This window comes from Melanotaenia boesemani, chromosome 12, assembly GCF_017639745.1.
Source record: "Melanotaenia boesemani isolate fMelBoe1 chromosome 12, fMelBoe1.pri, whole genome shotgun sequence".
In the NCBI taxonomy this organism is placed as follows: Eukaryota; Metazoa; Chordata; class Actinopteri; order Atheriniformes; family Melanotaeniidae; genus Melanotaenia; species Melanotaenia boesemani.
The window spans coordinates 20,947,761-20,974,974 of NC_055693.1; the positions used below are offsets into that span (position 1 = coordinate 20,947,761).

Genomic DNA, 27,214 nt, shown 5'->3' on the forward strand with positions numbered 1-27,214 from the left:
ATTATCTAATTGAAAATGTCTATTTGATACAAAAGCTAACAGTGGGTCCCAGAAAAAGATTGATGGAAAGTCAATATTAAGTGTAGAACAGGAAAACAAAGCAATTAATTGTTCCATCACAGAGCTGGTGCTTGCTGTGAAAAGGCAAAACTTTTACAGGTATGTGTGCTTTAAGAGGTCCTCCACTGGCCGTCTCCCAAGATGCCATTTTCAACAGGATTAGTCAGGGATGCAGCTAATTGCTATTGATTGCTATGTGCTGCAAAAAATTGCTTCCCTTTTCTTGTTCATGGTGGGAGGTGGGAGAAGGCAATTAGCAGCGTGGAAGAGATAGAAGCCAAGACTGACTTGTAATGAAATGGAATGGAGGAATGAACCGGTGAGTAATGCCCTTGAACTCTGTAAGCATTATGGAACCTTTTAGCACTACTATATTCTTTGTCTTCCTCTAAAATAACCATGAGCCATGAAATATAATGTGCATTTATTCATTCTGAATTAGCCAATGGTCAGATTACTTGGGGTTTAGTGTCCCATTTCAGTGAATTGTTTGTTGTGTTTAGCACATTAAGAACTCAAGTAGATTTGTCCCACAGCATTCCTCATGATATTATTCACTTATGAAAAAATAAGCCTGCAGTTTACACTGTTAATAACAGCATCATTTGATATTGGAGTGTTTTTGTACAATCTAATGTCGAGAAATGTCATTTTCCTGAGTGAAAAGGACTGCCACACAAAAACAAAATTCACACTCACATTTGCCGAATAACACTTCTTTTAAAGTCTATTTAACAAAATATTTTTGTCTTAGTGAATAATACACAGTTTCGTATTTTTGATGTCTTTTTTTTTCTTTCTTTTTTTTTTACTCCATCTCTGATTTTAGAATACACATTTTATGTTCGAAGATATTTACACATGAACAGCATGTGGAGCACCAAGAGTTGCTTGTTTCTGAAATTTGGACCCTTTAGGTTCAACTCGTGTGAGCATGAATTCATATACAATCAAAGATGCTCTCGATTTGAAACATAAATAAAATGTATTCTATGTTTTGAGTTTCACATTAACAAACCCTTGGTGCTCCAAAAAGAAAAAAAGGATAATCAAACAATTGATTGTATAATAACAGTGTTTCTCTCTTCCCACATCTGTATTGGTTTTCAGGCACACTTTATGTAACAGTTTTGTTGCTGAAAAATAGGGAAAAAAAAGGATAACATAAGGGGAAAAAACCATCTTTCATAGTTTCCAGCTACAGTTAGTTGGTGTCTCATGGAAAAAGCTAATGGTGTACCTGTACAAACTGCCCATGTACAAGCCTGTGGTCTTCATGATGAGAGGGAGGACAGACGGGGTTATTTGAATAAACATTCACAGACAAAGACTCAAGTTTCTTGGCAGAAAATGAAAAGACGGACTGCACAGCTCATCTGTCCTTTCGTGTATTTGCAAGGTGAAATGTAATTTCCTCTGCTTTTGAGTGCACACAGTGCATTATAGCAGATCTGTGCTGCATCAACATCATGTGGCTTTTAAAGGCAGATGCACTGAATTCAGCTGTTTCAGAGCAGTACTTCCAAATCCATCCCACTTGTTTCCCAGTCCAGAGCAACTTATGCACCAGTGCAGTCCTGCTGCATGCCTGCATCTGATCTGCTGCAATGAAACAAAATTATTCTTCTTGTTTTGTTTTTTTTTTTAAATTCTACCATCAGAAGATGATGTGCCTCAATAACGCTGACCTGTAGAGAGAGACTTGATGTATATCTTGTTTAACTTTATGTTCCGCTTCTGCATCCCTACTTTCTCTTTTAGCCAATGAGAGCAGTTCCCAATATGAAAAAAAAAGAGCAGCCAAATTAGTTCGCTAGCTGCTGCGCACATCAGAAGCACTGGAGGAGTGTGTATCAAAATAACCAGAACAATGAGTTACATAACACTGCCATAAGGATCACGTTGCTTTAGTTTGCAAATCAAATCTGCTACTTTCAATGCTTCTATTTTTACGTCTATCAAATGCCACTGAGTATTTTTAGACCCAGCCTCTGCAGTTTCAGCTGTGAATGAACTGTACTTGTCCTTGTACTCTTGTTGACCCCGATGGCTGTTTCTAGAATGTCGTGTGGTAAAAAAAAAAAAAGAATAGTTTTGCTTAATGCACAACAGTAAATCATTGCATGGAGAAGTGAACCAAACTAGCTCTGAAAGCAGTTCGGATTGTTCCTTCTGTGTGAAGCCAAAGGCCATGCTTTGTGAATCTTATCTGGAACAGTAGCAATAAGGCATCTGTGGTGGCAGCAGTGCCTTTGAACCCTGTCAACTGACACTCACTTAAGTCTGTCTCTGTTGCAACCTGTAAGAGCAATTCCTTTTTTTTTTTTCTTTTTATCTCATTTTGGGTACATGTATAAGCTGAAAAATTATGTGACATTTAAAGCAATTAAGATGAATGAATCTCCTTTAATAATTCTAAGCACTGGAGCACTGAGGCTGTGACTGATGAACTATTCATGTCAGGTTTGTTTTATGAGCCTGCAGACCTCAAGCCAGATAGATGAAGTCTGTCTTTGCACAATGGAAGATACTAAATCACTGCAGCTAAATTATGAAAATGACACAAATTGTATTGTTGCAGCTTAAACTGAACTTCACCCAAATAATAATTTTTTTTTTTTTATCTCTGGTACTTTTGCTGCAGCTGTGCAGCAAACTATTAGATCTTTTTAAAATTAGTTTTAAAGCCTTTTAAGGTAATACAACTCTTTAGTCATTGGTCTTTATCCTATGTTCATTTCTGTCTCATTACAGAGTGCTGGAAGCTGCTATTAAGCAGCCCATCCATCACGGCACAGGAATAGGGTTTAAAAGGTTAACAGGAAAGGAATTTCTGGAAATGGAAAAAAATCTAGTGATGAATGGCATGAGCTTACGGAAATTCACCTTTGAATTAATGACTAGTATTTATCATCTAAAAAAATGTCATGGTTTGGGTTGGGTGCTTTTTCTTTCAGACTGTACCACTCGATGACCATTCTGATTTGAAGTAAATGTCAAAGTAAAGCGTTAGCTTGTCTGTGTGTCATAACCCTGGGAATAGCTACACTGCATGGGATGAGATATTCTGACATCTTCAGGAGGAGAGAGCCTGAAAATCTGCTACATAAACTGTGATATATGTAACATATTCTATCATGACAAGTCTTGTTTATCAGCCTGAGTGTGCAGTGGATGTAGAGTAGCACACTGTGCCTCACAGTTTGGATGAATGGTGCATGTGTGTACCTTTAAATGGACATTAAGCTTGTGAATGTCGCTTAAAAGCATTTAGCCATATGCAGATTCCTCTCCTTTTGTCTGCTGGTTCTTGCTGAATGTGCCCAGCATGCAGGCTGCAGCAGCACCAAGCACCCAGCTGGATGATTTATTACAGAATACTCCTGATTAAGGAAAATTAAAGCAGGCTGCTCTTGGCTCACTAACAGCTTTGATAACAAGTTCAAGCAGTTAGTTAATGGGGATATTTGGGAGAATATGGACCTCGGAGGTCAAACAATACCAACTGGTCTAGAAAAAGGTTGCCCAGAGTTCTGATGGAGCTCTTGCTCCTTTGAGAGTTGGAGCAGCTACCACCTTGCCTGCTCTTTAAGCTACAATTCGAACACAGTTTGTGCTGCTACTAAATAAACATGTCTCAAAACAACAGTATAATAAAATGATCAATAAAATTAAATAAGTGATGGGAAGATTTCATTGCAGTTTATAAAATATGACAGAAGCATCTTATAAGTGGTAGAGATGAGCAACAGCCACAGTGATTAAAAAGTCTTATGAAGACAAACATTTATGTGCATTTTGTAAACAAGCTTTTCGAGTGAGGTTGTGAAACTCAAGCACATTTGCAGGATCAGTCCTATTATGAATGGAACAAAAGCGCTGTAAAGTGTGCTTTCGGTTAGCATTTTCCTGCTGTTGGAAATTTACAACACTTGCGTGGTTGTGACGGACACATACGACAAGCTGATGGCATACAGAATTGTACAGAAATCAACATGAGCAATTAGACATTGCCAATGGATAGGAAAGAGTTCGAGGAGCTTAGAAACTTCATGTGTGAGAGCAGCAAGTCAAGCAAGTCAACTTTTGAAAATATACAGGACGAGTAAAACTGGAGAAGGGAAAAAGCTGTGAGACAAGTTCCATCATCTTCTCTCTGGCTAGATTTGTGTTTGTGTTAAGCTTGTGAGAGCATCTCTTCGCTTCTATGCTGTCTCCATCTTTCTTTTTTTAAGGAATTGTGCTCCTGCCCTGTCAATCATACAAAATGGCGCAGTAGGCAGAGCCTTGCCTGAGCTTATCCTCCATCCCCGGTGGAGTCTCTCTATGACAACGACTGGCCGTTGAGGCACTCCCGCCGTAAGCACTGCGCCGGCTTCCACCAGTCTCCGTTGTGGCAACGGCAGATGGTGCAGTCGTCCACCTTCACTTCAATTCCAGCTGGGATGATCGTTGTTCCAGCAAAGCAATTTGGACCTGCCGCATGGGAAGGAAGGGAAGAAGGGAACAGAGATGGGAAAGAAGGAATTAGAACAGCAAGAAATGGATGTGTTTCTCCTGAGAGCTTTTCTTTGCAGAGGGGTGGTGGAGTGATGCAGAGAGCTGCAGGGAGTTAGAGGAGTCAGAGCAGACGTACAGATCTTTTCACAGGCATGCACCGATGGGCTTGTTTTTGCAACACTAAAGCGCTTTTGTTAGTCTCCCCTTCTCCCTCGACATGGAGCGCTTTGCATCCTAATGCGCCGCAAGCAGAGAAGCCTGCCAGGCGCTGGCTTGGCAGTGCAGAGAGGCTGGAGAGCAAAGAGAGGCAGAGGAAGAGAGAGAAAGCTGCTTTGAGAGGGCATAGGGAGGGTGGTGTTAATCACTTCGTTTCTGTATAAAAAGGCCACAGAACTCCTCAGAAATCCCTTACCATTTCTTTCTGAACATGCACACAACCTTTCAAACCAGTGAAGTACTCAGATTAATTTTGACGTCTGAGTTATCCTCAAAGCTCTGTAGGATTTACCTTTAAGGATCCCTTCTTGTTGATAAGATTGTTCTAAGTACAAAATGTGTTTGTGCATTGATGGAACACACACCATACATGTGTTTTTGATAATCTTACTAGCTAAAGAGGCTGGGTGCTTTTCCAGGGAGCAAAAATTGCTGCTGCCTTGGTGAGAATGCAGGGCAGCTGTCAGTATACTAACTGGAATAATTATTGTAATTTGTCTATTTTCATTGGGGAGATTTGAGGCCCCCTTTTCCTCGACCTTTTGAGATGAAAAAAGCTAGAATGTGGGAGGAATTCACCCTAGTTTTATTCATTTAAACAAAGCAATGAGCAGCTCAATTGCTGTGATGGTGGCTCAGAATTGCTCGCAGTATCCGGCTCTGTAAAACCTGCCAGATGCAAGACTCCGTCAATGACTTGTCATAAAAACGCATATGTCTCATAACTCTTGGAAACACAGCAGCTTTCACAGCCAACAGTCACAGACATTTTGCAGTTTCTGTGAACCTGATTTAGTGTGGGATATCTTAAGACTTGGAATGGCCAGTGGACTGGAATGGCAGACAAACTGAAAAGCATGGTGTATATGGGCATACTGGCCAACTGACTTTTTTATTTTTTATTTTTATTTTTTAAACTGAATTTCTCTTTAGCTCTTTTAGTTTTATGATCCTGGTACATGGCGGCAAACTGTCTCACCGTCATGGCTTTTAGTGACATTTGGAGACCACGGAACCGTCATTAATGCTATTAGCAACACTTTGGTCGTCTGTGGAAAAGCTCATTCTCAAGCAGCTTGAATAAAAGGAGATACAGATCATAATTTTACCAAGACTTTCAAATGCCCCTCATAATAATAGCCTGAAAGAAGTACTTCAACTAGATTTTGACTTTAAAATAAGGAGCAAGAGGGGATAGATAGTCAAAGGGAGCTATTAGCTACCAGGCATCCCCCTCCTTTGGCTTGGGGTAGATGAGACCCATCCTTTATTTGGACTAATAAAAAACCCTTTGGTCTGGGCTTATAGGAGACACTGAAAGTACTTGCCAAGTCTTAACTCTCATTGATCTGCCTCTGGACAGCTGGCACAGGTTACAGGACAAACTCAGTAGAGGTTGATGTGGGACGAGTGTGACCACAGCTGCTGCCAAGTGTTACTGTTTACAGCCAGATAGGTTTGGAGAAACAAGGACACAGCTTCTTGTTACCAGCCAGGGGAAGTTTGATCACCATAGCTTTATGTGTTTTAAAAGAGAATGCATGTGATGACTCACTTCAGTCAAATTAAATATGTCACCTAAATATTACTTCATATATTACACAGCCAGTCTTTGATATTTCAGTTATGAAAAAATAAAAAACACAAGAGCCTTTGTATAGATAAGACATTAAAAATGTATCAGTGTTCTAATCATACTGAGAAAACACTGGCCATTCTCAGACTACTACTCATTATCATGAAAATTATATAATTAAATAACCCCTGATGAATTTTAGTATATAATGCATGATAAACATTAGAGCTAAATCAGTTTGACTCAAATAATGTGGAACTACTGGCTGACTATTCTGTTGTACTGGTTTCTGCTTTGTGTTGGTGTTGTCAGGAAAATTCCTGAAAATGGAGAAGAGCTAAAAGGCTACATCTTGATAATGGAAAGTTGAGACAATATCTTGGTAGCCACAAGCTTTAGTTTGTTTATTTGTAGGTTAAAAGACATCAAGATAGCAAAGTCAAAACTAAGCTAAATTTAGGATGAAAGTTTTTTTTTCTTTTATTAGGTGTCAAAATGCATGACTGTATTTTATTTCCTATGATTACTTGAATTAAATTAGTCAAAATTATTCTACTGCCATAAACAGTGAAGACACAAGAATCTTTCAGAATAATTTTAGTCAGTATTTGCATTTGTGCTGGAGTGGAGCAAGCACAGCGTGGATGTATTTGGACTTCCTTGTAAATTCTTCTGCAGATTCAGCTGCTCATTTTACACCAAAACTGTGTCTAATGGGAATAAATCAGTGGAAATGCAATAATCCATGTAGGGTAAGCTTCCACTTCATCACGATATCAACATAATCATAAAATTCAATGTGATGAGCACGATCTCATTTACACTTTTACACATTTTAGGTTTAATTTGTCTACCATGAATGATAGAGTGGTTTTCTTTTCTTCCCTGCATCACATCAAAAATGTTCCTCTCAGAGCTTATCCATAAAGGTTGGATCCCTCAAACTTCAGGACCCAGAGGATCTTCTACCAACATTTTACACTGTGTTTCAAATGATTCTGCATGTAGGATTTTGTTTAATTAAACAGTTGTGTTTTAGTTTTTCTGTGCTTGTGTTGTTTCTCCCCCATTGATAATCTCAGACATGTTTGATAATTATTTTCCCAGGTGAGTTCAATTAAAGGGAAACTGCTTAATGAGGTTGTGCCACATTATTAAGTAAGTCCCAGTTTCCACACAGTGTGGGGAAACAGTATGATTTTTTTTCCCCCAGAAAACATTTCTCTTTTGATTATCTAAACTTCCTTATTTTACTAAAAAGCTTGTTCTAAACTCCAAGTAGACAAATGTTGAGTGCCTACTATTGTCCATTATGACCATCTTAGAAGAACTTTGCACTAATTTTAATACTATGGTTAGGGATGCCTGAGCCAAATATTTTCTGATATTATTTCAAATAGTCAATATTATCCTTAAATTCTGTTTGACACCATCAACAATATAGTTTCTCCAGCTTCACCACCTGTTCCCGTTTCTTTTGATGAGGAATGCAATAATTTTCTCTCTTTCTTTGTGAACAGAATAACAGACATTAGAGCCAACATTATTCCCCCTTCTTCTGCTCTTATGGCTTGTCCTTCCCACCCTGTTATCCTTAAGAGTTTTCCTGCCATTTTTATTCATGATCTTAAGCTGGTTGATGCCATGAAGATTTTCTTCAAGTCCCTTTGATATCATGCCCACTTCACTCCTCATATTTCAAGCAAGCTGCACTTCTTATGAAAACAATCTGGATCTAGTCCTGCTACAAAATTATAGGCCATTTCCAAACTGCCTTTCATGGCAAATTTCTGAGAAAAAAAGTCAATAAACAACTTATTGATGTCTTAGAGGACCATAACTTCTTTGACAAACTTCAGTCCAGTTTCCATAATTTACATTCAACTAAAACATATCTGCTTAGAATTATTAATAACTTTTGATGCAGGAGATGTTCTGTGTTACTCTATTTCAGCTCTGCATTCGACACTGTAGATGACATACTGAATGACTCAGACCATGGGTTAGAATATCAGGAACGGCTCTTGAGTGGTTCATATTATATCTTCATGGTAGATCCTTTTACATCAAATTTGGCAACTTTACATCATCCTCTGAACCTTTGTTATTCGGTCTTCCCCAGAGTTCTGCTCTGGGCCTGCTGCTATTTTCCTTGTGCATTCTTCCTCTAGGTCATTTCATTATTTCAAACTTTCAAAGGTATATCCTACCATTACTATACAGGTGATATTCAGGTATTTATTTCTTTTAAACCAAGTGATTTTTCTAATATAGTGAGGGCCAACAACTAAACAATAAAACTGAGGTTCTTGTCTCTGCTCCACCTGCTTTTGCTCCAAGAATAATAGAGAATCTTGATTTCTTATGCCCTGCAGTGAAACCCATCTTGCATAATCTAAGTGTCTTTGTGAATTAGTGTTTGAATCTGGACCAACATGTTATTAATTTGATATCAGCCTAGAAATATTGCCAAGATAAGGGAGATGGAGAGATAGAAATCATCATCCGTACCTTTATTTTCTCCCATCTAGATTACTGCAGTTCTCTTTTTCATGTCTGAACAGTTCATGTCTGAACCGCCTGCAGACAACCAGGCTGTTAGCCATAACATACAGGGGGTCTCACATTCCTTCGGTCTTGTTTTCGCTTCATTGTCTCCCAATCAGGTTCTCAATACAGTTTAAAACTTTGCTTCTTGATTTTAAAACCTCACTTGGTCAATCTCGTAATATATCAAAGCTCTGTCATAGTTTTATCATAGCAGTAGGACTCTCAGATTTCCTGATCAGAGTTTGTTGGTTGTCAAGACTGCACATTTTAGGTTGTTGCCCCAAAACTTTGGAACTTTCTCCCATTGGATTTAAGATCTGTGTGCTCTGTGGACTCTTTTAAAAATCAGTTTATGACCCGTTTACTTAATCTGGCTTTTTTATGATTTTCCATTTAAGCTGTACATTGTGTTTTATTTACCCAATTATTCAAGTTGTTTTTAAATTGTTTTATCCATTGTATGTTTCTGTTTTTCTTTCTTATTATTGTGAAGCATTTTGTGACATTTGCTTTTGAAAAGAGCTACATACGTAAAGTCGCCTTACTTACTTATTGTTGTTTGTTATGTTTTCTACTTTTTATGTGCATGAACTTCTGTGCTAATTTGTTCTTGGGTGAGTGCAATGTTTTGTTTTAACCTGCATGATTACTGGAAACCAGCATTTTAAAGAATTAAAAGGTAAAGAATATGACAAACATCTGAATTCCACCAATTATATGTGTAACTAAAGCACATTGTTGTCTATCCTAAATCCATAGTCCCCCGGCCAAAATTGAGAGCTAAACTGCATCCCCTATTTGTCCTCTCCCCACAGCCCTGAGCCATCTACTCACATAGACATTTATCTGGATGCCAAAGTCTGACCATGCACCCTTGGGGCACCTAGAAACAGCAGGCATACCCTGAAATGCCAAGGGTGTCACTGTGTCCTGTCACCCTGGATTAGCTCTCTTCACACAGCTTCTGCATTCGTGTTACTGTGGGTGTTTTTGTGAGAGTAGGTGTGTTGAAATAAAAGTAGGTAAGAAGTAAGACTAATCGACACAGAAATGTAGGTTGTTGTGGTGAAATTGACATTCACATCAGGTGCTTAAAAGAAAAACAAAAAAGACATGTTGGATCTGTTTCCAGAGATACTTTCTAGTGTATCAATCTGCACAATGAGATTTTGTGTAGAGGAGAACATTTAATTTGTTATCAGGATCTCATCTGAGCACAGAAATACAAAACATAAAGGCTAAATATATGTCTTTATGGATGCAACATTGTGTTTAGACCATGAATGTGATATTTCCTAAAGTTCTCCTTGATATTGATAATTCCAGACAGGCTCACACTGCAAAAGTGCACTCACTGTACTTTACCCATAAAGCTCCACCTGTCCCTCAGGGCTGGTTCTGGCAAAGGGAAGCCACCCACCTCGCCTTGTAAATAGTCAATGAACCATTGGAATCCTATAATTCTAATTTAGGGATTGGCTGTGTGTGACAAGGGCGCCAGGGCACTGGGAGATAAAAGGCCCTCCAAGGACCCATTAGTCCCCCCTACCATGCCTTTAATCAATGGGCTAATGTTTACTCTGCTTAGTGTGTCATTTATAATTAAAACTAGTACTGCTCATTAGTGTCTAACGGGCCCAAGGTAATAATTTTAATTCATAAAACATCAATTACATCCTTATCTTCTAAAGGCATGACCACCAAATGGTGATACCACAGATAAACTTGCTGTCACTGGTTTAACGAACATTTAATGACGTTGAAGAAATCTACCACTCAATTCCAGAGGAGATAAGTGTTTACCATTTTTACAGATGGGGCAGCACTGCTCCGGCTCATACACAGGGTTGACACACTCCGGGACGGCGCAGTCGGACACCACACAGTGCACCTCATTATTTGGTTCGCAGCGGCACCATTCACAGGGAGACGGCTGTGTGCACAGAGGGGAAAGGCAAACAGGGAATCTGGGTCAGATGATTCAGTTGCTTTCACCTTACTATGAAAGTGTGTGTATGTGCACGTGCATACTACAGTTGGTGAGATGTTGATAACATAAACGATGAATTCTTTACATGCACTTTATACTGTCTTGATAAACAAAGAACACATTAAATTATTTATAGCCACAACTTTATCAGGGTCCTTGCATCTTAACAATCTCAACTTATATGTACATTGTAATAAAATCTCCAGGGAAGAAGACGAAGAAAAAAAAAAAAAAAAAGTGTTAATAATTTTTTTCCCCTCATATTCAGCCTTTTTTTGCTGCTGGAAATAGTTCAGAGGTTTATCTGAGCCTTTATGCAACATGTAAATCATTGCTGTGTGGTTTTCTGTGCTCCTGCCTTCTTATGAACTCTAAAAAGTCTCTTGACCGGAAAGTGAACTGTAATGCAATTACATGGGGTGCAAAAATTCCAACTGTTTCCAAATCATAAAAGGTCAAATGTTCATCGTATTAGATTTTTTCCCCTGCTCATCATGGTAAACAGCCTTTGGAGTGCATCTCAGCACTGAGCCTTTCTCAGGAAGTCAGTGCCCTAAACAAACTTTAGAGGGTAGAAATGCCTCATATTTAATAATCTCTTTCCCAGTTTCTTGATTAACATTTTCAGAGAGCAGGTAAAAGAACCAAATAATGTAGTTCAGATTAATTTACTTTACTGTAGTGCTGATTAAACTGATAACGTTGGGGCTAAGTTGCCTGGATCAACTGAGTGGTTTCTAAGCTCTGCTGCTTCCTAATTAACACATCATATATTGTTTGATTGGTTGCTAGGTAACCAATGGAGACTCCAAAGAAGCCCAAAACACACAATAGTACTTGACAGTCTTTCAACAAATTTACTTAAACATCATCTATCCATCTATCTATCTATCTATCTATCTATCTATCTATCTATCTATCTATCTATCTATCTATCTATCTATCTATCCATCTATCCATCTATATATATATATATATATATATATGAAAAATGGTAACTTCTCTTGGAAAGACTATCAGGAGTGGAAAAGTGCCGTAGATTGTGTACAGATAGAGAAGAACTGTTACCCTCCCCGTGAGGGTTTGAACTAAATAGCTAACTCTGAGAGAATTTTTTATAAAAGTCCACAAGGGAACCCAAGTTTACTTCCATCACCTGACAACCTTTCAACAACAATCACTCCAAAAGAGCATTGCTGCCCATAAAGAGCATGTGGGCAACCCGGTAGACCATTAAGAGATGTTCTGGGCACAGATGATACCAAAACTGAATTTAAAAATTCAAGTTCAGAGAAATGACAATGTATTCAGCCAATAAAATATGGAGGGTGAAGTTCAATGTTTTAGGTCCACTTTGCTCAAACTGAACCAGAACAATTTATCAACAAGGATGGAATAATAAATTCTGAGACATAAAAAAGATTTCTAAAAGGAAAATGCCAAGACATCTGTCTTCAAACTGGATTCAAACAGAGAGTAGTTCATGCAACAAAACAGCTAGTGCAAACACATTTTTCAGTAACAAAACAGCCCTAAGTCATTTTCCTCACCTTAGTCATACAGAAATACAGCAGAGAGCATTAAAACAAACACTTAGTGTGACATAATCCCATTGCTGATTTTTGAGGAATGGGCTAAAATGAATCAAAACTGATGTACATGCATTGTATACTGTACATTAGATACAAATAAATTTCCATTAAATTTCATGTAACTTTTTTCTTTTTATTCCAGCTAACACATAGTATATGATATGTGTGTGCAGTTAGGCAGAAATAGTTACATTAGCACATTGCCAGGTTAGCCCCCCCTACCCCCATTTACAGTCTTTATGCTAAGCTAAGCAAAACAGCTGCTTGATGTAGCAACAAATTATCTTGCTGAGAAAGTGACTAAATCACTGTGCAAGATGTTGCACTTTGGATAATGACTTATTTATACCATCAACTCTACCAGCTGCAATAAGTCCAGCAATATTGCATGAACAGGAATTTCAACCACAATGACAGCACCACTGATCATAACAAGATGTTATATAGAGATAAATGAAAGGACTCTAGTAACACTAGATGATTCAGTGTTCGTTCAGTAGCCCATTTTGCTTGGATGAATTAAGTGAAAATGAAAAGCAAGTAGTCTGGCTTGGATTGTAGAGGAATTTAACTGGACCCACGATGACTTACAACTAGTGACTGGAAGTTAAAAATATAAAGAGAAGATGTTTTAGCAGTACAAGCAGCAGTAATATAATGTTGTTTATATCACTATATTTGCCATATTATTACCATGTAGAAAATCCTTTAAATCCATGCTGAAGTAAGTGAAGTACATTTTTATTTATATTACACCTTTCAAGATAAAAACCACAAAGTGCTTCACAATCAAACACAGGAAATATAAAACAAATAAAAACGAAGTAAAAGCCAGTTTTAAAAGCTGCATATTTAGCTGCTTTTTAAAAGAGATCACTGAGTTTCCAGATCTCAGGCTGAAAGGAAGGGAGTTCCTTTCAGGGAGCCACTGATGCAAAGACTCTGTCAACTTTGTTTTTTTTTTTAGCCTTGTTTGCTTCACAACCAGCAGACCCTGACCACGTGATCTCAGGGACCTGCTGGGAATGTAAGGCTGCAGCAGGTCACTGATATAAACTAGTGGTTGATCATTTAGAGCTCTATATGTTAAAAACACAATTTTAAAATGCACTCTGTACTGAATAATGAGCCAGCGCAGCTGGATTAGTGACATGTGAATACTTGGAAGATTTTGTAATTAGCCATGCAACAGCGTTCTGGACAACCAGAACATGTTCCAGAACTTTTCTTTTTTTTTTACTGAAACATGAAAATAGATTTACAGTAGTCAAAATGCAATGAAATGAAGGCATGAATAATCATCTCCATCTCAGATCGTGACACAAGTGGACTCAGTTTTTTAAATGTTAAAAGCAAGAACAAACCAGCAATTTAATATGACTGTCCAAAGATAGAGCAGGGTCAAGAGTTACCCCCAAGGTTCCTAACAGAGGGCTTAATAAATGAGGCACGTGGGCCAAGACTCTACTTTCTTAGTAAGAAATCTGTCTGGGGCACAAAAAGGAACTTCAGTTTTTGCATAGTTTAGTTGAAGGAAATTGTCCCAAGCAAGATTTTTATGTTAAAAACATACAAAGGTTTAAAAGAAAAATCCAGCTGAATATCATCAGCATAATGATAAGAAATATCTTTAAAAGAGCCTAAAATATGCTGCAGAAGGAGCAGATATAAAATGAACAGTGAAGGCCCCAAAACAGACCATGCTAAAAAATAAACATGTCATATCCATATATATATATATTTTCCCCTTTTAGATAAAAATAATTATAATTTTGTGGTACTTAGTTTCATATTTAGTTTCTTTGAAAGGTGTATGGCAATAAATCAGTTACCCTGCATGTACTACACTTAAGTAGGGCACAGAAAAACAATACATTTAAAAAGCAAATAAACAGTCCATTCAAACTTTAAACTACATAAGGAACTTCTTGTTTATTATTCTTCAACTATGTAAAATTCCTCCAAAAAATCAAGCTGTAATTCAATTAGATTCCTTTGTGCAATTTCTGCTAAGCCAGTTGTAATTTAGTTTTGCAAGACCATGTTGCACATATTTAAATAATGGACACTTATTTATGTTACACTGGCAATGAGGCAATAAAGAATACTTTAATGTTAACTGACCCACAACCTTCAATACAGTGCCAATGACACCAGGAAGAGTAATTAGAAATTCATTTATGTTGGGCAATAGTAAATATTGTGGGTCAGATTTATTGTTGCTCTGTGTCTGGTGCAAACCCTGTTTTGGCATTAAAAGATACTTTTGGTAGTTAATGATATAAAACAGTATTACCCTAGTGCCTTAAAGCGCTGAGGTAATGCATGCAGTATTTTTGTAACCTTTGCGCTATGCAGTTCACAGCCAGTTAAGCTATTATTTAATGCATGTACTGTAAAAAGCATGTTTTAACTATTGCACTTGACTGCATTAAGGTACCTTAAGGGGGTCGAGGTGATATTGTGTAATACCAATGGGAGGAGAATGTGTGAATCAAAAGATTTTATTTTTTCTCACTTTATATTTGTTTGGAATAAATTAAATTTCACCTGCACTGTCACTGTATAGTGAGGAATAGAAAACTACAAAATGACGAGGACCCTATGTCAAACACTTAATTCTGCCTTATCATCTGGAATAATAGCTGTGGACAGGGGTGGACAATAGCCTGTGCTGATAGCTGACCATTAGGTAAGTCCAAAGGGTTTTTCATTATAGTTGTCTCTGGCTACGTGTTAGGTTTGTGGTACCCCTATGTAAGGGATTTCATTTATCAAAGTCAACAAATGTAAATATTCTGACAAGTACATGTTTACGGCCTGTGTTGCAAGAATAAATGAGTTGTGTATATGTGATGGTTAAATAACATGCTCCTGTTTATGAGTGGCTTGTTTGTGACTCTGCTTAATTTTGCTGTTCCTGGTGGACTGCTTTGGTCTTTATTGAAATGACCTGATTATGTTTGTAGATCAGTCCACTTCTAGGAACTCACTAGCAGATATGAACATTACAATGAGTGCTGTTTATTATTCGGAATCATACACTACCTGCTTAGTAAATCAGGCCCTGTATATGTCATCAGCAAATTACAGAAATAGGGATTTGCAGTAAAGAAACACAAACAGGGTGTTTGTGAAAATGGTTAGAGGTCCATCATGGGATGTTTACATACAACATCACTGTGTTTCATAGACATCAGTATGAATATTATAAAAAGTGTGTCTTAAATCAGCTTAACAAACTGTAGTAGAATTATGCTGCTATGTTATATTATAGGACACTCGGCTTTAGTCTTCAGATGAGAGTTAAGCCTGGTATATGATTATGCTTTTGAAATAATATCCAAAGGAAACAAGCAGAGTTTAATTCATCTGAAAAAACTGTGATTTAGCATAATGGTTTGTGATTTGTTGGGCTGGTAAAAGTTCTGAGAATAAGCATTGACTTTGACAAGATATAGTCAAAATTCTCAATTTGTTCTCTTCTTTGCTTGTATTCATATCTTTACTATTCAATTTTTATGTGACTGAAGTCAGATAAACTAAAAATATCCCTATTAGCAGCTATTATTGGATAAGAAGCAGTACATACCTTATGTCTATCACATTTTAAACACAACAACAGCAACCATACTTGATTAATTTAGAATAACAAATAAAAAATCTAATGGCAGACCCAGGGATAATGTGCCAACTCCCAAAGAAACAACCAACCCGCAGGTTACACCCAGCACCCTTTATATGAAGCAAAAGTACCAACCACTATGGCACGCTAAAATGCAAAGCATATAAAGGAAATAAAATAATTTATATTCCCTACAAACTTAGTGCTTTACTTTTAGCTTCTGTAGATGATATTAACAGCTTCCCTCAAGTGAAAAAGAGAATAAAATGTATACTATACTTTTGACTTGTACCCTAAACTAATAAATAATGCCCACAATGAGTTTTAGAAACAAGTGCTACGTTTCCTGAGGTCAAGTTAAAGCAAAACCCTATAAATGATCTTGACCAGCTCCAAACTTGTCTCGAGGGATGTTACGGCACACAAACAGCTTATCTTAGTTTCTGAGCCATATCTCTCGTAGGCAGGTGCCTCCTCAGCTCAACATGTAGGAGTTAAGTCAAACACACGAGTGAGATAAAAAAGATGACTTGCAATGATATGCTAATGCAAGTAAAGGGTTTGCAGGATTGTCTGATTCACTGAATTGTTACTCTTGTTCTTTATTATAGCTGACAAGATGGAAAAACTAAAACCAGATAAATTCTGGCAGCTACAAAGAAAATGAGCTCTTTCTTAAATGCTTAAGGAAAGCAGTCAGTACAGAAATCATAGTGGCTCTCAGTAGAGCTGCTATGAGGCAATCTGAAACCTTTGGCTTATTAAAATTTGTACAGTACACAGAGAAAATCAAAGCAACAACTCAATTCTTCACTTATTATCAGAATATTTACTTAGATGTAGATGGACATTTCAGCATGTCATTTCTTTTTATAGATAAGAACATGCCTGTAATTTTGGCTCCTCCAAAAACTATAAGACAGATTACGAGACAATAATTATATGTATTTATATTTCATTTGGTTTAAACAAATACCATATCATCCATGTTCCTTTTAAGGGCAAACTAAAGAGCTCAATATGAAAGACAGTTGTGTCCATTCGCTATTACAGCTGGCCTTTAGAAATAAACTACTTCAAAGATGAAGTGGCATTTTTCTGTAGCTTAATCTGTCACATTGGTCTGTAAAGCAGTTCAGGTAGAAGATTCAAAGTGGTATATAAAAGGTGGCATTTTTGAAAATATATAAATAAATAACTACATGATCCTATATGGCACATTTCAGAGAATCCCCCCGTGTTGTTTGCAGTGCCTGATGCTTTCAGCCTGTCCTTTTATATGAGGTCTACCGTGAAGAGGATCAGTCATGCCTTAGCCCAGACTCACAAAAGAAAATAAAGCACTAGCACTGAATTTAGACATGTTGCCAGATGGTAAAAAAAAAAAAAAAAGACTCCTGTTGTCTCAATTTTATTGGCTGGGTATTAGCAGAAATCAGTTGTCATGCTTCCCGTTCCCATACTGAGACAAATGGAACTAGAGCAGGGAGGTAATAAATAGTCAAATAACCTTCAGGGGTTCAAATGCTAATGCAGAATACTTTAAAGCTGGACAGGAGGGTCACAGGAAACTCACCCATGCAGTTAATAAGACTGACACCTTGACAGTCAAACTGCACGCTGTCAATGTGTGACCAAATACATTACTTTATGAGCAGGGGAATATTAAGACTTGAAAGAAGATGCTTTCTGAAAACATTCAACACTGACTACTAGTGCAATTACTTTTAAACAAAACATTATTTGTGGGTAAATTGTTTTGCACTTATAGGTACAATTGTTGCCTTCGGCAAAATGGATAGGAAAATCAATTTCAGCAGTCATTTTTACAGCTTTTATGGCTGTGCTCTCTCAAAGACAGGTTTGAAAAATAAGAAGTAAATGTGTGAAGTGAAGTCAGCTCAGTATGTATAAAATGTTTTGGGTGCATTTATAACTACAGCAAACTGTTGTCTGAAAAGATGTTTGCTGTGTCGATAGAACAGTTAAAATTTAGAAGAATCACAAGAAAACCCAACTCTGCAGTTGCAGAGGGAAAATAATGTATTTATCACATTTTAATGTTATGGAGGGGCAACACTTTAAATGGCCTGTATTTATACAGCGCTTTACACTATACATCACATTCACCCATTGATGGCAGAAGCTGCCATGCAAGGCGCTCAACCACGACCCACCAGGAGCAATTTGGGGTTCGGTGTCTTGTTCAGGGACACTTGACATGAGCTCGACAGGCCGAGGATCGAACCAGCAACCCTCAGCCTACAAGGTGACCACTCTACCCACCGAGCCACACCGCCCTGAGCCACCTGTGTGTAGAATCCACAGGTGTACTACACCTGTGTGTAGAGGATTTTGGTGGGACAAAAAGGCCAAGGAAGAAGAGACACACCTAAAAGCCATGCTCTGGATTTTCTTTATTTATCGATAAACAAATGTCATAATTAAATTTTAAACAGTTGAGAGGCTCTTCCTGAAAGAGGACACTCTTATCTAACAGTAAATTATGGGTTTGACTATGAGAGGTTTCAGACAACTGTCTAAAGAACATTCCTTAACTATAACCACAGATCTGCCAGTAGAGACATGCAGGAGCTGCTCAACTCTACGGAATCAACAAACCCCTCTGGAGTAATGATGGGGGTCACATACCAATGGGACTCTCAGTCCCCCCTCCAAACCTCCTTAACAAAATTATCAGTCTTTGTCTCAATTTTTTGTCTTTTTGTTCTGTGTGTACTCGTTATGTTTCATAACCATGTTTAGCCTCTGTTGTTCGTGTTTATTGATTTTGCAATGAATTAAGTAGCGCCTGGGCTCCACGTCATTGGAGTCTACTGTAACAGCACAAGTGTATTATTTTTCCAGCCCTCACAGCCAAAGCCATTTTTTATTTGTAAATCACTCTTGTGAATATTTTGCCAGTATTTTTCATTAACCACCATGCAGTGACATTGGTTAATAAGTCTCTGAGTGAGACCAAAGAGAGATGGAGAAACCACAGCAGACCCTAACATACTGAGCTGATCATCCACAACTTGTGGTTGATCAGGCAGTGTTGTGGGGATCTTTTCCACCCAGGAACCTCACTTCCTCTGGATTCAGGAACAGTCCAACAGAACTGGGTGTGAGTGTCATCTCAGTCAAACAGAATCATCCGAAGAGGACACATTCGCTCAGTTTGCAATAAACATAACTGCTGTCACAAAAGATTTGGTGAGAGTGAATGAATCTTCTTACAATAGTCTTACTATATGTCTTACTTCTTAACTACAGACAGACACATACAGACATGCTGCATGGACTGTTTTGTTTTCTCTTATTGGGAATTTTGAGGGTGAAACATGCTGAGACTGAAGACACGACTCACTGACAGTTGAAAAAAAAATGTATCTACTTTTACTAAATGTATATCAGAATTATGTACTAAAAATAAACATATTTAAGTTGAGGAGTTTGTTGGGGACTGCAGACTGGTCTTATTTTTCAGGTTGCTGAGGCATGCAATATGCCAGGATTAGATTCAACAAATGACAGGCAGACATTCCTCAGTAGTCAGCAGCTTTGTGTTGGATGAATACCCTTTACAACATGCATGATAATATCTCCATACGCTACTAACATACAGTAGCACTCGGGTGCTATACTTTTTGATGTGATTTTCAGCATGAAGTTAAAGAGGTAAAAAAAAAAAAAACCCTTTGTAAAAAGGTTTTCCAGAACCTTTAAACTGGTAACATCTCTATTAATGCCTTTCCAAAATGCTGTCTATGCCTTTTTTTTGTTTTTGACTCCATAATCTCTGACTGAATATAAATGCATATGTCTGCACAATGCAACACAATCACTGTGAAAGAAATGCCAATGAGGCAAACACCAAAGGTTAACCTGTCGACATCTCTGAACAGGAGTCTGCATAGCACATACTGATGGCTGTTTATTTTCTTTAGCACTGCAGGGTTCCAGGGCTTTCAGTGAAAAGACCCACCCTTTGCAAAGATGACAACCATTAGCTATGTGGTATTAGATAAGCGAGGGTGATGTGTCTGTACTAAACATATCCTCTTTATTTCAGTCAGGTAAACTGTGATAACCAGTTAAATGATATTATATTTACCTAGAATTATTATTAGATATCCCTTCCTCCACAGGCCCCTTGGTTAAGGTTAGCATAGCAGTGAGCAATAATATTGATGGACTTGATCTCACATCAAATTGCAGGCTTATACTCTCACAAATCTGTGGGCTTGCATCTCAGTGCAGTACTGAGCTTGATTTTGTCTGACATGCAAACACACCAATCAGTACAGATTAAGCAGATCAGTTTAAAATGGGCTGATCCCACACACTCCTTATTATTGGCAGCACTATGTCACTTTCATGCAGATATGAGGGTTGCAGCCAACAACTATTTAAACTTTTTTTTAATCATTATTGTTGCTTTTTGAGCAACTTATCATTTAATTTAAACATCATAAAAAATATATATATATATAAAAATGGCCACTTCATTTTCCTCAGCCTCAGGGTACATTCTAAAACTGCAAATCTCAATGCCATCAAATTTACAATAATGAAAAAGAAAAGAATTAATTGGATTCCTTGGAAACAGCAATATTTCACATTTGTACTTGATTAATGACCAAAATGATGCCTATCTAAATTGTTAATTTTTAAAATGACAAATCACTTAATTGTTTCAGGATTGGAAGCAAAAATCCTCAATAATTAGGAAATAAACAATGCAATAAACAAAAAATTAATAACAAGAACCATTAAAAACTGGTACATGAACTCTTACCTATTTTTAAACAAAGTCATTCCACTAATAAACTGTACATAAAATAGCTGATAGTATCTACTGATTTATTTAGTTGAACTGTGCGTAGGCCCCTGCCTGATTAAATTTCTCTCAGTGACATGCTGATGTTCACATGTACACAATGTTCAAACATCCTCCAGAGGATTGTTTGCTTTACCCTGAAGCCAGTATGAAACTCAAGCGAAGACACTACGGGCTGCAGGAGCTTCATGTGACGGGTCAAGAAAAGCTGATTCACTGTTTGCTTTGTCAGATTGGACTGCAAATACTTTTAAAATAACTGCAGCTCTTAAGCGGTGTCACTTCACTTACCACTTTGCTCTTACCATAATTACTACTTACAGCAATTATCTTTGAAAAAAAAGTAACTGTCTGATAAGTAAGTAGGTAAGGTAATGTGTGATAAATTGCTTGCACAAGCAACTTACAAAATGCCGGCTCCTTTTTTGCCCAGTATTTCTTGTGATACCATAGATACAATGATTATTCTCTACTTTATTCTATAATTTAAAAGACCTTGTTTTATAAGAAGAGTGACTGGTCAAGGTATTATTACAAAATGTTTGCGGCAAGAAGTGTATCATGGAACAGAGGCGATCGCTGAAGAACTTATCAAGGCTGTTGATGCTAATCGGAGGAGAAAAGGTTACAAAACCACCTCTACACAATTTATAATCCACCAATCCAGTCAGATTGTATACAAATGGATCAAATTCATGACCTTCTACTGCACTCCTAGAAAACAGCCGCTAAAGGCATCTCTCATGTTGGCTAAAGTTAACATTCTATCCAACATCAGATAGCATCATATATATATTTCAAGACAAAGAACAAACAATAAAGTCAAATCAACACTGCTTCCCTTTTAGTTTACTGAGGATTGTATGTAAAAACCAAAAGGCTTTTGGTAATTTATTTAAATAAACAGACAGAAACAGAAATTTTCTCATTAATTTCAATAGAAGAAAGGAAACCACAACATTGGAAACAAGAACCTTATCTTATCTGTGTAACATGGTGGTGGTAGTATCATAGTTAAGGCCATTTTTGCTGCATTGACACCAGAATGACTCCTATCGCTGTTTGGACAAATAATTCTGAGCTATATCAACAAATTCTTAAGGAAAATGTCTCCGTAAACTGATTCCAACAAAAAATTGACAAGGCACCAAAACAATTATGCTGAAACACAAGATGTTCCACCAAAGAGAGGCTAAGGAAGAGTCAAGTTAATGTTTTGTAACAACCTAAAGAAAAATCCCCAGCTTCCTCCAGCATGTTTTAGAAAAACTGAGGTGAGTTTCTGTGAGGTAACCCACCTACATCTGTTTCGAGTGGAGGAATGGACTAAAATACCTCCAAACTGAATAATAAGAAATTATTGGCAACATTTATTTGCAGCTGTTTGATAATAACATGAAACATACTGGGAGCAATATGTTTGCAATATTTAAATATATTTGATCATTTTCCATCACAAACAAATAAATGAACAAGTAGGACATCACAGCCTTATTTAATTTTCATTTAGTTCACTTTCTCATCCTTAAATGTCTTGTTTAGAAATATGATAATGGTTTAGGAATTTCTACAACATTATAGAAAAAAAAGTTATTAACAAAACCTCAAGCACCTCTGTACACATTATTGGAGCTCTTATATTTGTCACAATTGCTGAAGAACATACTGTTAATATATACCACATTGTTAGCTTTCAACAATGATTCTTTTGTGAAGTAAGTTTCAAATACTAATTATCTCTAGAGTTCATTAAAAGGATAAATAACAATTTTAGCTTCCCACTGTGCTTTCTGATCACTTCAAACACATATGTGAAAGACAGGTATTGTTTTAAGGTGGCTGCACAGAAGTGATGATTGAAAAGGATTATTCTTCACTGGCAAATGAACATAAATCCTTCTTATACCTGATTAGAAGAACAAATTGCCCACAGAGCATGGGTTTTTAATTCTGTCTATGGACAGAATTTAGCTTCTGAACAAAATACATGACAAAATGATTGGTAATAATAATAGATTTTTACATTTTTTTGTGTAAATTTCTATGTCATGTCTTTATAGAACCATTTCTTTTAAGCTTGTCTCACAAAGCAGCAAAGAGTCATCTATCAGTTAGGCAAGTCAAATAATCTTATGTCAGAGCAAGTGTTTATAAAATTAGGCTTTCAAGTTGAGGCTTGGAGCATTTGGTGAAATAAACTGTTATGGATGTACAAACCCTATAACTGGTCTTTGATTTATTTGCACAGACATGAATAAATTCTATGATTAACCATAAAGCTCCTCGTTTAGGCCACGTTGTGTCATATTACATTTCATTCACTCGCAGCCTCGATCCACTTGTGCGAAATATGAATGAGGAGATCTCCTCATGGGCAGCAACAGTTAAAACACAGACTGTAGTTGTCACGTTCTTATAGTGTCATTTATAATCAAGCAGTGCTGTCATGCTCCATATCAACCACTGAGACACTGGTCTGATGGGTTAAAACCCTCAGCAGGAAAAAGCAGGGCAGGGGCCACAGGGGAAACTGGATCTGCCAGAGATGACTCAGTGTCCACAAATCAGCGTATTAAAATACTGTTATAGCATCTGTCAGTTTAGTAATGCTGGGTGGATGTTTAGTTGATGAGGCAGGGAGTGGGGATGACATCACTCTGGGAAGCAGCCATCTTGGTGCCCATGGCCAATAAACACATTTTGATGATACTTAAACAGTATGCCAAGAACTAATCTAAACCCAAAGCATCACTAATCCTAACCATAACAACCCTGCTTTTGTATTGCATTTATATATATATATAAATAAAATCACGGATAGCTTTTTTTCAACAAGTTAAAAGACAAAAATGCTTAATAAAACAAAACAGAAAAATGCTTCATGAAATATTTTCTACAACTGGAGTTTGTAATGATAAAGTGTTTGCTTCAGTTCCCTAACACCACTGTGATACCCGATATCAGATTGTGTTTTACACAGCTTATCAGCTTATCGTGAACATCAAGTATAGTTAGTGCTGTTGGTGTGATTTCTTATAAAATAGGCAAGATAACATCTCAATAACCAAGATTACTATGTTATATACTAGCTCAAAGTGTTGAACTAAAAATTGAACCAGAAGTTCTTTAACAACAGACACTTCAAAAACTAGAATGGAACCTGGACCTTTATTTATTTGTTTATTATTTATTTTCAGTTAAAACTGGTAACTTACCTTGAATTCTTCCAGTATTTTATACGTTTTCCCTCGATATTCGCAAAAGTTTTTAACCTCTTTGCACTCGGGACAGCATCCGTTGTGTTCCACTTTTGTGCACTTGGGGTGCAGTTTTGGGCATTCGGGCTGGTCGCACACGGGCCCATCCTCTGTACACACGCACGGGCAGTTCGAGTGTCCAGGGTAGAAGCGCTCCCCGAGTTTGTACACGAAACCGCTGTCGTCCACGCACCCTTTGCCCCGGTAGTCATCAAAGACGATGTTTTCAGCGGCGGTCCGCTCCGCCTCGTCCGCGGTGTAATCCTCGGGGTTACCCACCGTGGCCGGACACACGGCGCTCAGGGCCAACAGAAGGAGGACGAAGGCGGCTGTGGGGAGAGGGCCCATCCTTAGCCGCGGCTTTGACGTCCACATTTAACGCGACTGTGTAGATGTCATTTCTAAGCCCCAGGTATCCTCTCCGGATCTGTCCAGCGCCTTATTATCACCGTCATCATCACGTAAGGAGATGGGCTACATGAGAAAAGAGGGAACAAAAAAAAAAAAAAAAAAAAAAAAGAAGAAATATCATTATCATAAAAAAAGACTTATAGTGATTTCGTTAAAACCAACCACACCTTGGCATTGGTCTACTTTATAATTTTTCTTTCAGCTAATAAATATTTTTCTTTGCTACAACCAGTTCTCAGGGTTATTTTAGATTTTGTGTTATCATTCAATCTTCACACACAAATTGATTTGTTATTACAGCCCAGCCTGCTCAACAGGTTAGTGCCTACGCATCAAAGCAAATGCATTAACATAAGAGAAAGCCCCTGAGATTTAAGCTAGTATATGTAATCTATGCGCGTGAGTGCTAGTGCGGCATTACATGCAAATTATTTTTCTTGCAAAATCACAGCAACGGTAATAACACTGGAAAGGGTGATAACATTTATTATCTGAAGTGGGTGGAGTGTATTATCTCTCCCATATTCAATGAAAGACAATCCAATAGATGTTGCCATTTAAAACTTTATGAGAAGCACTAAAGACAACAGGTAGCTTTGGTGGGTTTCAATTTTTCCCCATTCGAACAATTACTCTGACTTGAATTGTTTTGGACCTCACGGTAACCTCTTATGTAGTACTAAATCAACCGTGAACCGTGCAAAATACCCGAAACATTGTAAATGCGCAATCATCTAACCCAAAATGCATCACACCTTTCTATGTAGAAAGAGAAAAGCACCACAAATCATTTCAGTGAAGGAATATATGGTTTAGAATAAGATATATTTGTTTTAATAACCTTTATTGTCAGAACAGCTAAAATTTAAACAACAATCATGCGCAATAAGCCATGAGGCAAACTCACCTAGGCGAAATTGCTTGATATCCTCCTCGTATGAAGCCAGGGAACCCGACACATAGAGGGCTCGAACAGATCACAGATAGCAGCCTTTCCTATTGGAAACTTCACTCTATCCACACGGTTAATTTACCAGGCTCCACAAGATCTATAATTCCCTCCGTCGTCGTGTTTTATGTGTTTAAAAGCGGTTAAAGAGCAACCTTTTTGGAGATTTCCTCCCCCTTTTCCAGTGCAAATAAAATGAAATCCACAAAAAAGTAGGTCTTCTTCGTTATATATCCTCATCTGACTCACCTTTTTGAGACAATATAGCAGTTAACGTCCAACGACATACGGCACACAGAGGAGGAAAAAAGACCGACAAAAACTGCAGGAAAAATCCCATGTAGCGTTCCCTGAGAATCCACAGTTATTTCAGTATTTCCATATGATGCAGGTGAATGTTAGACTGCGTTTGGCGGTCTTGTTGCACATATGCGTGGGTACATCCAGCGGTTGCATGACAAATACAAATCCACATGGGTACAAGTTAAATAGTGTAAAAAATTAAGCCAATGGAGACTGAAGCCAGTCATAACTGGAGGTCGCATTCATCGTCAGTAGACGACACTGAAGGAGGGAGCGCTCCGACTTTCAGCACCTTGGAGAGCGACTGTCTCCTGCGTCCTGCACCGAGCAGAGCAGGGCAGAGCAGAGCGCCCCCCCTCTTGTGACACTCACAGCCACAACACTCACGCCCCATAACCAGAGGACAAATACGACCACATTTCTGGAAGTCGTCTTACAAGAAGTAAGGGTAGAAATCAAGTTAAACGGCGAAGTAAGAGGTCAGTTGTCAAACGGGTTCCAGCAGCAGCAGCAGCAGCTGGTAGGTTAAGCAGGTAGGGAACATCCGATGAACGCAGAGTGCTCATTTGTGTCTGTAGTACGCCTATGTGTATGTTTGTCTCATGAGCCCGTATTCGTGCACTCATGCAGTCTGTGCGCTAGTGTCTTCACACATGACCTGCAGCATGTTTCCCTGAGTCACTCATAATTTGCAGCACATTTTGCAGAGACCCATTTGTATTCTGTTGTGCTGCTCAGAGGGAAAGTCTGACTCCTCTGCCCCTACAGCAACAGAAAAAAATACAGTACGGTTTTGCAGCAACATCAGCTTTGTTTTACAGATAGCAGCCCATAGGGGCCACTGCCTAACTACATTCAAACTAAGCACATGACTGAGTGAAACCCAGAGGACCATCACTTAATTAGATATTCCCATGAGAAATTATGAACATTTTAACAACTGCAGCTTTATGGACCAGGAAGCATTGCCCTTTTGGAAGGGGGAAACAAACAGCAAGATACACTTACAATTAAGTAATATACCATGCAGTTGGAGACGAAGTTTAATCCTGGCTGTGAACCATTTTTTTTTTTTTACAGTATCCAAAGTTCAGCAATTAAAACATGTTCTTAATGTAAAACCTTGAAGCCAAATACAGGAAAGACTAGGAAAACTCCAGAAGTGGTACAGATTTTGCTTTGTGCAAGTACTTTGGCTTAATTGTTCACTTTTCCACACAACTGAAATCAATTTTTTTGTATGTGCTTAATCCAATTTAAGGTTGGAGGTGGGAGTGGAACCCACTCCAACTGCTATTAGGCAAGATGCAGGGTATTTTGGATGGGTAGCTAGTCCATCATA

General features: G+C 37.9%; 1 protein-coding gene across 1 annotated transcript; it reads right to left on the minus strand.

The window, feature by feature from the left end:
• Nucleotides 1–774: 774 nt before the first annotated feature.
• vwc2l (von Willebrand factor C domain containing 2 like) lies at nt 775–26,391 on the minus strand. Its single transcript, XM_042000733.1, has 4 exons — nt 25,528–26,391; nt 24,168–24,683; nt 10,706–10,835; nt 775–4,536 (listed from the first exon to the last, which is right to left on the minus strand). Exons 2-4 carry the CDS (start codon nt 24,582–24,584, stop codon nt 4,385–4,387), a joined length of 699 nt encoding a protein of 232 aa, XP_041856667.1. The 5' UTR covers nt 24,585–24,683; nt 25,528–26,391; the 3' UTR covers nt 775–4,384.
• Between the last annotated feature and the right edge of the window lie 823 nt (nt 26,392–27,214).